This window comes from Selaginella moellendorffii, unplaced genomic scaffold (assembly GCF_000143415.4).
Source record: "Selaginella moellendorffii unplaced genomic scaffold, v1.0 SELMOscaffold_111, whole genome shotgun sequence".
In the NCBI taxonomy this organism is placed as follows: Eukaryota; Viridiplantae; Streptophyta; class Lycopodiopsida; order Selaginellales; family Selaginellaceae; genus Selaginella; species Selaginella moellendorffii.
This window is the reverse complement of record NW_003314372.1, coordinates 250821-266609: the sequence shown is the minus strand read 5'-3', so window position 1 is coordinate 266609 and position 15789 is coordinate 250821. Positions and strand designations below refer to the sequence as shown.

Sequence of the window (15789 nt, the reverse complement as noted above, 5' to 3'; positions counted from 1 at the left end):
CAGGCACATAAGCAGGAACTAGACTATAACTCTGGTTGGTTGGCATAAATTTAGAACCCCCCAAATATGGAATGGCACTAGAATGCAAATTTGGACATGGGACAAACACTATTTATTCAGACCAATCTCTATATTCCATAGATATACCAAATAAGCAAATCTAGACATTTTCCATAAATAGCATTTAGGACCAAAATGAGACTAACTGAAAGAGCATGATAGCAAGGGTGTTTGGCATACACGATAAGCTATCATTTAGCAATATTGAGGGACCAAACTCAACATCACGGGGGTTCCCAACACTAATAAGTGCAAGTCAACATCATGAGTTTCTCATCACCGTGTCAAGTCTACTTGACAAATGACAATTTAGGATTTCCTTACTTAGTGCCCTTCCGGTCTAAGTGCACATGTGATGACTAGTTTCTCAATTAGCTTAGGCGGAGACTAATAAAGGATCCAACAATACCGACCTCCTACCATCATTATAGTAAGGAAAGAATATTTGAAAGGACTAGCTGATAGGTAACTTTCGATACCCAAAGTCATATTTGTGACAACAGGCAACTTCCAGAAGTGAATCATATTGTCCACCACTTGATCCGCATCAACCCCCTATAATATACAGTTCTGCCACAGCTTCGGAATCTCCTCTCTTGCCTCCTCTCGAGATGTCAATAGTCCATTGCGCACTTCAGGAGAAAAAGCTTCTTGTCCCTCGTTGCCATGCAGCAAGGTCCCAATCCAGATCTTCTAATAGTTGCTGTCATCACTATATCAATGTGTAAGCCACAAATTTTTCATTTCCAATTTTCCAGCTTACCTCATCTATCCGACCAACACTGCCTTGGCTTGTGCTAAGTTCCCTTGCTAAGGTTCTCGCATATTGTACTAGCTCCTACTTGGTCCTACTTGGTTTTAGCTAATCACTGCACAAACAATGGAGAGTTAGCCTTCCATCCACGGATTCCCAAATCCCTCCCAATCCCCCTTCCTAGGTTAGACTGGACTTAAGGTTCAGCTACCCTCCCCACATGCACAAGCAGCCAAGCACACCAAGCCTCCAAGTTCCTAACACCCCTTGGTACAACAAGACTTGATCATGGGACCCTCTAAATCCCAAGCCTTGGGTGCAACACTTGCTTCGGGACATTGGGCCAAAACACCATGGCTTAACGGCTCGGTATGGGTACCTCTACCCCCCCAGTTCCATCCCGAAGGGAAGGCCCAAGCCCCTGGGAAGGGCGAGGACCAATAAGCCACAAGGTACTCAACTGGGGCACCACTCCACATGAGCCAGGAGCACCGCAGTCGGTTTCCCTTTCGGGAGTGGGAGCTACTCTTGAGCACTTCCTTGGGTGGCCCCTCCAGCACCACCCAAGCCCATGCTCACTCCCACCCAAGGCCCCTCGGCCCTAGTCTCAACCTCAAGTCAGTTTGGAAGCACCACTGGAGAGTTCCTTCAAGACTGGTTCCTGGACTTAGTCTCAGATTCGATCTCAGACTCGATCTCGGACCAGACTTCGGACTCAGTCTCGGACTCGATCTCAGGCTCAATCTCGGACCCGATCTCGGACTCAACTTCGGACTCGACCTCAGACTCGGTCTCGGACCCGATTTGGATCTCGAACTCTGTCTCGAGCTCGGTCTCGAACTTGGTCTCGAACTCGGTCTCCGATTCGGCCTCGGACTCGATCCCGGACTCGATCTCGAACTCGGTCTCAAAGTTGGTCTTGGACTCGATCTTCGACTCAGTCCCATCCGATGAACTCTTTGTCATTTTGGTCATGCTTTTGGGGATCCTTTAGCCTACGGCATCTCGGAGAGTTAGTTCCTTACACAATGATTCGTCACCCTCCAGTAGGCCACCACGTCCAGCCTCTTGGGCAACTGCCTAAGCACACGAATCTTCCCACGTACCTCGTCATCCATGACGTCCAACATCACTTGCCTCTCACCTATCGGGAGAAGCATATCTCCTCCCATGACGCAAAAGGGGCATCCTATGTTGCACTTTGGTTCAGCGACAAACCACACCTCAACGTTTCCTTCTTACCATGCTGGTGTAGGTGCAGTGAACGCACGAGTCCACATCCCCAATGGACGGTGCACTACATCATGCTCCTCCCACTCTATTTGTCACTGGATTGCCACAAAGTCTCCTGCTTTAAGGCATCTTCTCGGCCACTTTGTCCCTGCTTTCGTGTCATTCACCACTCGAAGGAGTTGCAGAACATCCAGTAGGATGTTGCATCGCTTCCAAGGTCCAAAAACTTGAGTCCTTCTCACTGTTTGCCACCAATCCCTATTGATCACTCCTGCCAATTGTTTCATGGTTCAGAAGTCAATTGCATGCATTTTCCTCTAAATTGTGTGGTGTGTCTCTCGTCCCAGTGTCACAGCTTCCACTTTGAATAGTGCATTGAAAAATAGGGGCTGGTTGAGCCACTGGTCAACCCTGCTTGGTGGTGTTTGCAGCGATGGCACTCAAGCTACAACTAGTCATGCCCCTCATCATCAGAGAACAATAGACAGGCTTCGTGCTGGGACAACAAATCGCAAAAACCATCTAGATGTACCTCCTTGCACAATGGTGGGCAAACGCTTCAAACCAACAGATTGTGGTGTGGCTACTAGACTTTGAGAAAGCCTACGATTGAGATGATTGGGACTTCATGGAGGATTGCATGTAGAGGATAGGGATCCAGGCAAAAATTGTATCGCGCATCTCACTTCTATACAAGGGAGCATCAAGCCGGGTCACACTAAATGGAGAGATAGGCCTGACCTTCCATTTGGGATGCTCAATGAGGTAAGGTTGTCCACTCACTCCCTACCTATTTCTAATAGTGGCAGAGATGCTGGGCTCTTTCCTAGTGCAAGGAGGGGATACAAAAGGCTTGGTGCTGCCCACTGAACGGCTATAACTCCCGAGAACACAAGTCTTGACACAAGAGCTGCAAGATGGGGCATTCACGAATGTCACCACACTTTTCCTGCTTGCCACCCCAGGGAACCTCAACACAGCAAAACCCAAGCAGGAGAATTTCAACATGGCAGCAGGAGCAACCATCAACTAGAACAAGTCAGTAGGAGTGAACTGGGGAAAGCTAGGCATCGAGGCCTGGGGGCTGGAGATAGGCTTTCAGTGGCTTGGCCCAGGTGAAGACACCTGGTACCTCAGCATCCAAGTTGGGGTCCAATACAATGTAGGCACACACGACGACACACTTCTCAAGAGGATCTGGACTGCAGTTCAGAAATGGACCCCAAGGAAACTTGGGCTCCTAGTGCGGATCATAATAGTCAAGAGCATGATCCTCCCTAGCATCTGGTACCACCTCTCAATCTGGCCAGTTGTGAGACACAAATCCCTAAGCCCCAAAGTGGAGCCGAAAGGGTGCCACGTGGTAGTGGCCGAAGCAAATGCCAAACAAGCGTAACACATTTGGACTAAAAGCTCTGACTTGAAAGGTCGAGAGCAGGAATGGAACTCCCAATGAAATGCTCAAGGAACAAGCACAAAGCGAGCAATAAGTGAGTCTCTAGAAAAGGGACACAAGAGGACCAACACATGACACATGGAGGAGTTCGAGATGGAGTCTAAGATGGACCCAAGATGGAGTCCGAGATGGAGTCTGAGATTGACCCGAGATAGAGTTCGAGATGGAGTCCGAGATGGACCGAGATGGAGTCCAAGAAGGACCCGAGATGGAGTCTGAGATGGAGTTCAAGATGGAGTTCGAGATGGACCCGAGATGGAGTCTGAGATGGAGTTCGTGATGGACCCAAGATGGAGTCTGAGAAGGACCCAAGATGGAGTCTGAAGTCGAGACCGAGACCAAGACCGGGACCAAAACCGAGACCGAGACCGAGGCCGAGGCCGAGACCGAGCCCGAGCCCAAGTCCGAGTCTGAGTCCGAGTCCGATACTTGGATACTTGGCGTGGCTCAACAGAACCTTGCTCTAGCACCATGGCTAGAGCACCCAAAGGCGGAAAGCAGAGAGAGTACCCATGAGGCTTGCACGGTGTTCTGAAATGTTGTCCCAAAGTCCTAGACTGTAGAATGGAAGAGGAGCAGTCCTCTAGTGTGGCGACCAAGGATATGGTCATGTGGTGAGAAAGTCCCAAAGGACAATGTGACTTAGTGGTTGGGCCAGTGGGCCTTGTCCCAGTGGCAGAGTAGGCAAACTCGGCCATGGACAGAAAAGGGATTTGGTGGGGACTGTAAAAGCGATATTGGGGAAGGCAGTTCCCCCTGTCGGCGGGAATTTTAAGGATGCTAAGAAGTGGATCTTGGATGGTCACTCTTGGACGGATGGCCCAATTTTGGAGAGACGGGACTGCGATGCAGGTGGTGCTGGACCACAAGTGGTACCAAGGTGAATGGGCATGGCATTAGCGTAACAGGCTAGTATGCCTGTGGTACCTTGGGGTGTCAATCTTGGGATTGGACACGTGGAGCACTAGGACCAAGTGCAATGGTTGAGTGGTCTGGATGCCATTTTTGGGGTTAGCAAGTCTCTAAGTCCAGAATAGGACTTACGAAGGTTGTGAGTGAGACTCCTCCAAATGATTGAAGGTGTGGTTAAATGACTAAAGTAGAATGGAAAATTTAATACCAATGTTGGAGACTACATTGTAGAAGGTGAGACAGATGGTGAAAACCTATGTATGGCGTGGAGCATTGGCTACAAAGCGGACCATGGCCAAGATGGTGTGGGAGTCTACAGTGAGGCTACGCATCCTAGGGGGGCTGGGGATCATCAACCCCAGCAATATGGTAAAGGCATTAAGGTACAAGATTTTTCTCATGGGCCTACAACCGGGGAGACAGCCATGGCAACTCATGTTCCAGTAGAGCCTCCTAGTGATACACCCCAAACACAATACAGCCAAACTGTGGGAGGAGGACCCACGGTGGCTCTTTGTAGAAGGACTGTGTAGCGCACCTTATCTCTCTCCCCTTAAGCCAACTGGAAAAGGGGCAATTGCTTGATGAGAGAGCCCTTAGTGGCTATTTTATCCCCATTTATCTCCCAAGGTTCCAAGGATCCACGGTGACAGTATATCCAAATCTCATCCCATGATCACATGCGCTACACTCACCCCCCCTTCAGAGATGTCAATGTCCTCATTGACTATTGACTAACAACCCCTACTGAGCCAAGGGGAACCAGCACCTCCATTTCCGCACTCAATCTACCAATCCTTCCATTGTGTAGACCAGCTATTCCATGTGAGGCAACTAGTCATCCACCCGTACCGCAGTCCCACGGTGGATACCTTCGTCCGTGGATACTCCACAGAAGAGGAAGGACGTACGCATGGATGCCCAATATGTATGATTTCAAATTTAGGGGTAGGAATATACCTTGTTCAAGGGTATATTATACTTTTAAGTAGCCACTAATCAATAGGATTCGAACCTGTGCCATTTGCTCCGATACCAACTGTAGTGCACCTTATCTCTCTCCCATTAAGCCAACTGGAAAAGGGGCAATTGCTTGATGAGAGAGCCCTTAGTGGCTATTTTATCCCCATTTATCTCCCAAGGTTCCAAGGATCCACGATGACAGTATATCCAAATCTCATCCCATGATCACATGCGCTACAGACTGACTTGTGAGACACAAAATCGCTAGGCTCCAAAGTGGAGCCAGAAAGGGTGCCACGTGGTAGTGGCCGAAGCGAAAGCCCAAACGAGTGTAACACGTTTGGACTAAAAGCTGTGACTTGGAAGGTTGAGAGCGGGAGTGGAACTCCCAACAAAGTGCTCAAGGAGCGAGCACGAAGCGAGCAATAAGCAAGGCTCCAAAAAGGGACCCAAAAAGGACCAACACATGACACGTGGAAGTGTCCGAGATGGAGTCCGAGGCGGACCCTAGATGGAGTCCGAGATGGACCGAGACAGAGTCCGAGATGGAGTCCGATATGGAGTCCGAGATGGACCCGAAGTGGAGTTCGAGATGGAGTCCGATATGGAGTCCGAGATGGACCCGAAGTGGAGTCCGAGGTGAACCGAGACGGAGTCCGAGATGGACCGAGACGGAGTCCGAGATGGAGTCCGAGAAGGACCCGAGATGGAGTCCGAGGTCAAGACCGGGACCGAGACCGAGACCGGGACCAGGACCGAGACCAAGACCGAGGCCAAGGCTGAGACCGAGCCCGAGCCCGAGTCCGAGTCCGAGTCCAAGTCCGAGTCCGAATCCGAGTCCGAATCCGAGTCTGAGTCCGAGTCCGAGTTCGAGTCTGAGAGGGTGAAAGCCCAAAGCGTTCGTCTCCCAGACCCTGGGGGGTTTGGTGAGCTCCAAAAGTATAGTAAGGGGGAGGACTGCAGTGGAGCCAGTTTGGCCAGGAAAGGCCAGTTTGGCCCAGGAAGGTCAGACCCAGTGTTGGGTGATGAACTGACCACTGGGAAGTCCAAGACTAGAGTGAATACGGACCGACAAGCGGGGTAGCTTGGTGAAGTGTTCAAGAGCCGGCTCTAGTTCCCCTGGGAGATCGACTGGCCGATGCTCCTAGTCCAAGTGTGGGTGGCACTACCTACTTGGATACCAGGCGTGGCTCAACGGAACTTCGCTCTAAGCCCATGGCTAGAGCACCCAAAGGCGGAAGGTGGGGAGAGTACCCAGGTGGCTCGCGTAAGGCCACAGTGTTCCGAAATGTTGTCCCAAAGGCCCAGACTGTGGAAAGGAAGAGGAGCAGTCCTCTGGGGTAGTGACCAAGGACACAGTCATGTGGTGAGGAAGTCCCAGAGGACCGTGGGACTTAGTGGTCGGGCCTGTGGGCCTCGATCCAGTGGTAGTGTTGGTGAACACGGCCATGGGCAGAAAGGGACTTGGTGGGGACCAGAAAAGAGATATTGGGGAAGGTTATTCCCCACGTCTGTGGGCATCCTAAGGATGCTAAGGAGTGGATCTAGAATGATCACTCATGGCCCACGGATGGTCCAGTCCTTGAGAGACGGGATTGTGATGCAGGTGGTGTTAGACCACCGGTATGACCAAGGTAAAGGGGCATGGCCTTAGCGTAACGGGCTAGTAGGTCGGTGGTACCTTGGGGTGTCGATCTTGGGACCGGACACGTGGAGCACCTGGACTAAGTGCAAGGGATGAGTGGCATGGATGCCATTCTCGGGGCTAGCAAGTCCCAAGTCCTGAATTGGACTTAAGGAGGTTGTGAGTGAGACTCCTCCAAGTGGTCGAAGGTGTGGTTAAGTGACTAAAGTAGAATGGAAAAATTAGTCGCATACAACTTGGTATCGGAGTTGTTCCTTAGTCCGACTTTTATTGGTGCTCAAGTATATCACCATTGATGTTGGCATCGAAAGGTCCTAGGAGTGGGCTTATCCTTAAGGAGTAGCATGTCGAGAGGACATGGCTCTCCACTCAAGTTCATACGTGAACTTCAGCACAATGTGGTGGATAGAAAAGGGCCAATAATGGAACGACTTTGGGATCTTGGGAACAGTATAAGGTTTCCTCAGAGAGCTGAGGATGTGATCCGAATGAGTGTTTGACGCAACAAATGGGCTAACATAGTTGTGATAAACAACTATAGTTGGGATCACGGGAAAGATAAAGACTCCAAAGCAATAAAGGAGTCACAAGATTACCCTCATATAGTTGAGGTTGGTGCTCATGAATGTGAGACCAGAACGAGTGTAACACGTAAGCCCAAACGAGTGTAACACGTTTAGACTAAAAGCTCTAACTTGGAAGGTCGAGAGCGGGAGTGGAACTCCCAACAAAGTGCTCAAGGAGCGAGCACGAAGCGAGCAATAAGCAAGGCTTCAGAAAGGGACCCAAAAAGGACCAATACATGACACATGGAAGTGTCTGAGATGGAGTCCGAGGCGGACCCTAGATGGAGTCCGAGTAGGACCGAGACGGAGTCCGAGATGGAGTCCGATATGGAGTCCGAGATGGACCCGAAGTGTGGTTTGAGATGGAGTCCGATATGGAGTCCGAGATGGACCCGAAGTGGAGTCCGAGGTGAACCGAGACGGAGTCTGGTGGTGCTTCTATGAGAATGGATGGCAATGTCCAAGGATTTCCACCGGTGGTATCATCCCAGTCAAGTGGAAGTGGCTGCAGTTCCCTGTTTTTTAGCAAACAGAGTCAAGTCCATATTGTTGATTCGATGGATCCTGAGCGGAAGAACCGAGTTGATGTGGCTATCGAAAGATTTTTCTGGAATGAACACATTCCATTTGTCAAGGCTTGGTCACCTTACTTCCTCAACATGATACAGGAAGTTGCCAGGCATGGTGTGCCTTATGCACCACCAAAATATGATGATCTCCGGGATAAGCTTTTGGTGAAAGAGAAACGATTCATTGACATTGAGATGGCGTCCTTGAGGAAGCAGTGGGAGCAGAGGGGTGCAACCATATGCGCAGATGGGTGGGCAGATAGGAGGAATCGGCATATCATGGGGCTTGTGGCATATAGTCAAGGACGAGGAGCTTTTTTGAAGGCTATCGACATTTCCTTAACAGGAAAAACAGCTGAAAATACTCTGCGCTGCTGGGAAGAAGGCATTAACATTGTAGGTGCAGAGAACGTTGTCATGGTTGTAACCGATGGGGAAAATGCAAACAGAGCAGCAGCAGCACTTTTGCAACAGAGGTACCCAAAAATTCAATGGGCAGCATGTTTTGCCCATTGCTTGAACAATGCCTTGAAAGACTTCGGTGTACTTCCATGGATGGCAACACTTCTGGAGCGTGGAAAGTCTTTGGTGATCTTCGTTAGAAACCACTCTCATATAGTGGCACTGTTGGCGGTGTTTACTCACAAGCGATTACTGCGTTATTGTGATACCAGGTTCGGCTACAACTTCATTATGATGGAGAGGCTGGTGGAGCTCCGAGAAGCTTTACAACAGATGTTCGTATGCCCTGCGTACAGAGCAAGGCCTGAGTCGAAGTCGAGAGCAGGAAGGGACAGTTATGCAACGGTTTTTGATGACAGTTTCTGGCAACAGGTTAAGGACATGCTAGAGGTGTCCAAGGATGTTATGCTGCTTCTTCGTGTTGTGGACTGTGATATACCTGCGATTGGAAAGATATATGAGTGCATGAACAGGTTGGATGCAAGTTTAGAGGAAGGACAGTCGGATTATGGCAGGTACAGGGAACTTCATCAGATCATGTCTAATAGGTGGCATGAGTATCACTCGCTCATGCACTCGGTGGCGTACATGTTGGACCCCGAGTTTCAGGAGTATGAAAAGCATGCTAACAGAGAGGTCATGAAGGACTGGAATGCTTATCTGCTGGCCATGTTTACATCCAGTGAGAGGGATGTGATACGTGATGAGCTTTTAACTTACCGGAGGATAGGAGGCATTTTCAACTCATATGATGCTAAGGCTGATCGCACTAAGAGGGGAGCTGTACGTTGGTGGGAGGACTATGGTTATGAACTCCAGCTCTTCAGAAGTTGACCATTCGAGTTCTAAGTCAGGCATGCTCGTCGTCCTCGGTGGAGAGATTGTTCAGTACTTTCCAGCATGTTTCTTCAAAAAAGAGGAACAGACTTACCATGGACAGGACAGCGGATCTGGTTTTTGTGGCTTGCAACACCAGGTTGTTAACCTACAAAAATGATCGTGATTACGACAAGTTTGTAAGCTACAAAGTCCTGGAGACAGTTCCTCATCCTGAAGACGAGCTTGAGTCAGGACAGGAAGAGGAAGATGGAGATGATGTCAAAGATCGTGAGGTCGAAGATCATGAGGTTGAAGATGACGATGAGATGCAGGATATTTGAGTAGTTTAAAAGTGTGAAGTAGTTTATGTGCAAATAAAAATATTAAGAATAATATAATAAAATATAGCATATTCCTATAATAATATAATAAGAAATAGAATATAATTTTTAAATAACATATTCTTAGAATATTCAGTAGAATATTTGTGAGCCATCGTGGGCCGTGATCGTTTTCCGTGTTCGGGTTCCTGAAATCTGAGGCTCGTGTTCGTGTTCCGTGTTCGTGTTCGTAACTATGTTCGTAACATTGTATAGCTATTGCTATAAAGAATAAAAATTAGCTCTACTATACAAAAAAAATATAGACAACAATATATAGCAACAAGTTCAGCAATAGAAGATAAACTCAAGTTTATATTAGCCAACACAAATAGAATAATTGGAGACATCTTATTATGAAAATAAACTTGGAAAGTAAATATTACATGAACTAATGCTAAATGAACCCTTTAATGATACTTCTAAAAAAAGGATGGAGGGGTCATTAACTTATTTGTATAAGGACCCTTCACTACTTATATGACTCCTCATTTCCCAAAATAATCTCAATGTTTAGACCTTCCATCATAGCAATGCCAATAGGACGTGGTTGACACAAAAGCTTTCACCCAAGAAATAAAGGATACTAATTCGGAAAATGCTAATATATATAGCTAATTTCATCATATACCTAGCAATGAACATCATAACCACGACCACATCTTCACCTCAGTCCTTGAACACAAGCAAGAACAACATCAACCTCTATCGGAACAATACCATTTCCTATAGAAAGTAGAGCTGAAAGACATGCAGTGAGAAGTGGAAAAGGCAATATCTCATAATATTGTGTTAGTCGAAGAGCATCATTAAGGGTGGATAAATATAGTGTATGTAATCATGGAATGAGATTTAGATATACTATCGTTGTAAATCCTTAAAACCTTAAAGGATAAATGGGGATAAAATAATTATTAAGGCTTCTTTCATCAACCAATTGCCCTTTTTCAAGTTAGTTTAAAGGAACAGAAATAAAGTGTAATACATATGGTATCGGAGTAAATGGCATAAGTTTCATTTCCATTGATTAGTGGCTACCAATTTTTGAGTGTAAATAAAACTCTTTAGTTCCAGAAGAATGCTTGTTGGTAACTCTATGAATGCTTTAGAAGATTAGTGGCTACCTATTTTTGAGTGTGATAAAACTCTTTAGTCATATTCTTGATTTACTACAAGATAAAACTTTAATTCCCATTTATAGGTATGTACTCATTAATGATATTAAGCTATTTATGTTACTTAATATCTTTTGTATTAATATTAAATTTTATCTCTAGTCTAGTAGAATAATAATATATTACAAAGTTATCTTTGACATGTATTACCACCAGAAGAACATAAACATTGGACATTTTTTATCTATCTGAGAGTAGTGGAAGCAATAGTGGCATGTTGGAAGTCTTTATAAGCCATCCACTTGAGGGAAATACTTTATGAGTACTATTAGAAGTAAGAATTAAAGAATATGCTTGAAATGCATCATTACATATAAGAAGAATGCAAATTGTAAAGGCAATAGTAGCATTGTGGCATAAAGACTTAACAACAATTGAACCTACAAATCCACTTCAAATGATTTTCAAACTAAAATTAACAACTACCAATAATTGGTATTGAATTGCGTATATGCAATTGTAAAGATATTCAAATTTTAATATGTAAGTATATCTATGTTTTGCATAATATCATAAAGAGGTTATTTCCTGCAATTATCAATCTTTATATATTAATCTTCACAACTGAAAAAAGCTACATTATCTCAAGAATAAACTAAATATAAAACCAGAATGTCAATAAAACTACATATGAAGATGCAAAAAAAGAAATATGAAAATAAGTAACTGAAAGCACGTGATCTATTAATAGTCTAAATGGAGAAGTTGGTGGCAAAGACTATAAATGTAAAAGCTATTATAGGGGTGAGATAAACATTTTGACACAAATGAATTATTGGACATCTTGAAATAGATGTTGATAGTTATACATAGATGGATGTCGCTAAGCTAGGTGTTATTTAGGAGTGAAGACAAACATGTAAAAACTAACAAAAAAGAAAGACAAAAGCAATATAAAGCATTTCATACACTCAAAGATCCACCTATCTTAAGTGCAATATAAAATCCCTTGTGAGCTATAAATTATTGCCTTTAAAATTGTAATGACATATAGGTGTAAAACAAAAATCCCTAAGTTCCACAATGGAGCCGAAAGTGTGCCACATGGTAATGGCTAAAGTGAAAATCCAATGAGTGTAACAAGTTTGGATCAAAAACTTCAACTCAAAAAGTCAAGAGTAAGAATGGAACTCCTAAAGAACCACTTGAGGAATGAGCACTATAGTGTTTAATCATTTTGATATTAGAAAAGTCATGATAAATATTATGTTGACATTAAGCTTAAACATTTGCAAAACTTTTTGTATTCAATTGTACTATATACTCTCTTACTTCTTTGCATAAAGAACACTATATTTGCTTTGGATCTATTCAATTGCCTAGCCAAGTCAGTTACACTTCGGAGGTGTCAATCTAGTGCTAGAAAAAAGCTTAGCAGCCAAGAAATAGTGACAAGCATTTGTAAGTGTCTATGTCCATTATAATTCTATTCATAGTATATCTTACTAGAGGAATAATGAAAAGTTATATGAGGATTGACATCCACTCCCATTGATTGCTTTATTTATCATTCAGTTAATTAACTCCAGATTTCATAGAGGAGTCCCAAATGGTATATAAACTTGAGATCAAAGTATGTAACCAAGCCGAGCAATGAGCAAGTAATCATGTCAAAGATTTTTCTAAGTGCAACATAGGTACTTCTTCTTCCACATAATAAACTTTGATTTCTATTGATATCACTACACCTAACTTTGAAGTATCCTCAAACTAGCATGCAGTAATAGATATTTAGAATACAAGTTATTTATAAAGTTTTATAGTGGAGGTTTTAATATTAATTTAATGATGCTAAAAAAATATAAGGAAAGTTAAACTATTTTATAAATCCATCTTTATGAAATATTTATATCTACTATACAGTAGTTAAAAATACTTCTAGAAGACTAGCATAGCATCGAGCTTGGGCTTAAACCTAAGTTGAACATAAAACAAAGAGTGACATAAAAACCCTCTATATGTCACGTGTCCAAAGGACAGTGATGCAAAACCCAAGTTTCAGGGCTTTGAGCCACTAAATGAAGGAATAGTGCCAAACTCCCAAGCATGGAGTCAAGGAGCAATGGCATTGAAGCACAGAACTCCCAAACATACAACCTATGGAGCAAAGGAACAAGAGTGTAGAGCAATTTGGAACAGTTTTAGAGCATCCAACATCCCAATATTAAAACTAGCATGCAAAATAGAGCTAAATAGAGTCTGGTGCTATTTTAGCATACTAGTGGCCTAACGTGAGGATATAAGTACTCCACCAACTAACATAATGTGGAACTTGGGCTTAGACCCAAGTTAGATGTAATATAAGGATAGGCACTCAACTAGGAGCTAGACTATGCCTTAGGTTGGTCAGCTATGCCTGACCTACCCACTATCCCTACTATATATTTGGAACCCCCCTCCTTGAGGAACACATGCTTTGGGCTTTCACCCCAAACCTCCCTTAGTATTAGGAGTTAAGTCTCTGGGACAAACTCAAAATTACTAAATATAGAATGTTCTTAGATTCCAAATTTGGATACGGGATGATTAGAACAATCTTTACATTCCGTAGATATGCCAAAATCATTAATTTAGACACTTTCCATAAATAGCATTTGAGACTAGAATGAAACTAACACAAAAGGCATGATAGTGAAGGTGTTTGGTAGATACGGTAAGTTATCATCCAGCGATATTGAGAGATTAGTCTCAATATGTGAGGGTTCTTGTCACTAGCCAGTGCAAAACATAACGAAACAGGAACTCCTTACTGGGCTAAATATGCTTAGTTAATAGTATATGGGAATTCCTCCCTTATGTTCGTATGGTCTAAGTACCCTCAAAATGCCCAAGTCGTGGCAATAAAAAAAGAGTGTTCGTAAAGATTGGTCGATAGGTAACTTTTGATACCCAAAGTCACATTCGTGACACTTAGCCCAGTGAAAGCTAAATTAACATCTCAAATAATTGGCTATGCAATCTAACCACTATCCATAATATATATTTGAAACCCCCCACAGTTGACCCTCCCACCCCCTCTTCTTCCCCCACCCCCCTCCCCACCTTAAGAAATGTAGGCTTTGGGCTTTCACCCCAATTCCAAAAGTTAGTCTTTGGGACAAGTGTGAAAAATTACTAAGTATAGAATGGCACTAGATCATGAATTAGGACATAAAAACAACACTACAATTCAAAACACTTTTTACATTCCATAGACTTTTGAGCTTATTTAGACACTTACCATAAATAGTACATAGATCTGGAATGGAACTAACATATGGGGTATGATAGCGATGGTATCTAATGGATACGGTAAACTATCACATAACAATATTGAGGGACTAAACTCAATATTATAAGGGTTCCCAACATTAGCAAATGCAAGCCAACAATATAAATTTCTCATTACCATGTCAAATATGCTTAACTTCTTCCGATCTAAATTAGTTTCTCAATTAGCTTGTGTGGAGACTATAAAGGGAATCAATAATATCAACCTTCTACTATTATGATAGTAAAGAGAAAGGATCTATAAAGATTGGTTGACAAATATTTTTTGATTTTTAATGTCACATTTGTGATACTCAGTGATAATTATGCTTATTAGTCAATTTCTTATTTTGTTCTTAAGTTTGTTTCATGTTCAACTTTGCCAACTCAAGCTTATGTTGCATATCCTTCAAGAAATCACAAATATAAAGCAATGCCAAACTCAAATCCCTAAAAGACTTGAGCTCATATCCTTATATTGCCATGAATGGAAACATACTAATAGCCAATTGATAAGTGTTATTATGAGCAAATTGAAGCAAAGGCAAGTATTTCTCCTATACTCCTTGCCAAGTCAATTTTCCCATAAAAGACCTTAACATATATTTTAACAGTGATTTATATACTTTGTTTACCCATCTGATTATGGATGCTTATCACTACTCTTACTCAACTTTTTAAAGACCATTTGCCAAAATTTAGACATGAATTTAAAAATCTAATCACTTATAATATCATCTCATATTTTTCCATTGTAGAGTTGAATAATAAGATATCATCAAAGTAAGCTTACCAAAGTAAAGCTTTAAAAATTGATTTGTGAACCTTTGAGAAGTGATAAAAGGATTTGTCAAACCAAATGACATCACTAAAAATTATTTAATCCCTTGTAATTGACATAACTTTTCTTTAACTATCACCATTAGAGCAGCCCAATCTACAACCATCTTTTTTTAGGGTATTTAACAATTTATCTATTGATCTCCTCACCTTCAATAGGACTAGTATGAATCAATTGCTGACAATAAAGAGTAGCTCTAGCAATCTCATGCTGAATCCACATTCCAAGGGCAAACCATCAAAAAACTCATTTGAAAATATGTTATAGAACTCTTTCTGAATGTAGTGCACAAGAGCCTTATGCCCATAAATGTACTCTAAATCAAACAATTAAAAATAAACAATTACACCATGATAAAACTAGCTATCTTATGTGTGCACTTCACAAACTCCAAAGTATTAATCAATAAAGTATCACCATTGTTTATCTTGACAATCTCTTTCATAATACCACCAACTTTGATACATAAAATATTACACTCCCAATCGATCCATGGCCTTTAGTTATAAAACCATTCCTTCCCATGTTATTGTAGATCTTGACTAGATGCTTCTGATGATTGATATGAGTGATGACATGATCCAAATTTGGATGCTGCTGCTAGACTGAAGCTCCGAGCTAGTTTTCTGGATCTCTTGTTCAATCCCAAAATCAGCACAGCACTAGTGAGCCCCCTGGACATCGAGTTCATGTTTTGAAGCTTCT

At 43.2% G+C, this 15789-nt stretch overlaps 1 protein-coding gene across 1 annotated transcript; it reads left to right on the top strand.

The window, feature by feature from the left end:
• The first annotated feature begins 8035 nt into the window (after window positions 1-8035).
• Window positions 8036-9780, top strand: LOC112342543. The gene is made up of 2 exons (XM_024664543.1): window positions 8036-9411; window positions 9597-9780. The coding sequence occupies exons 1-2, from the start codon at window positions 8036-8038 to the stop codon at window positions 9778-9780; spliced, it is 1560 nt and encodes a 519-aa protein (XP_024520311.1).
• Window positions 9781-15789: the final 6009 nt, after the last annotated feature.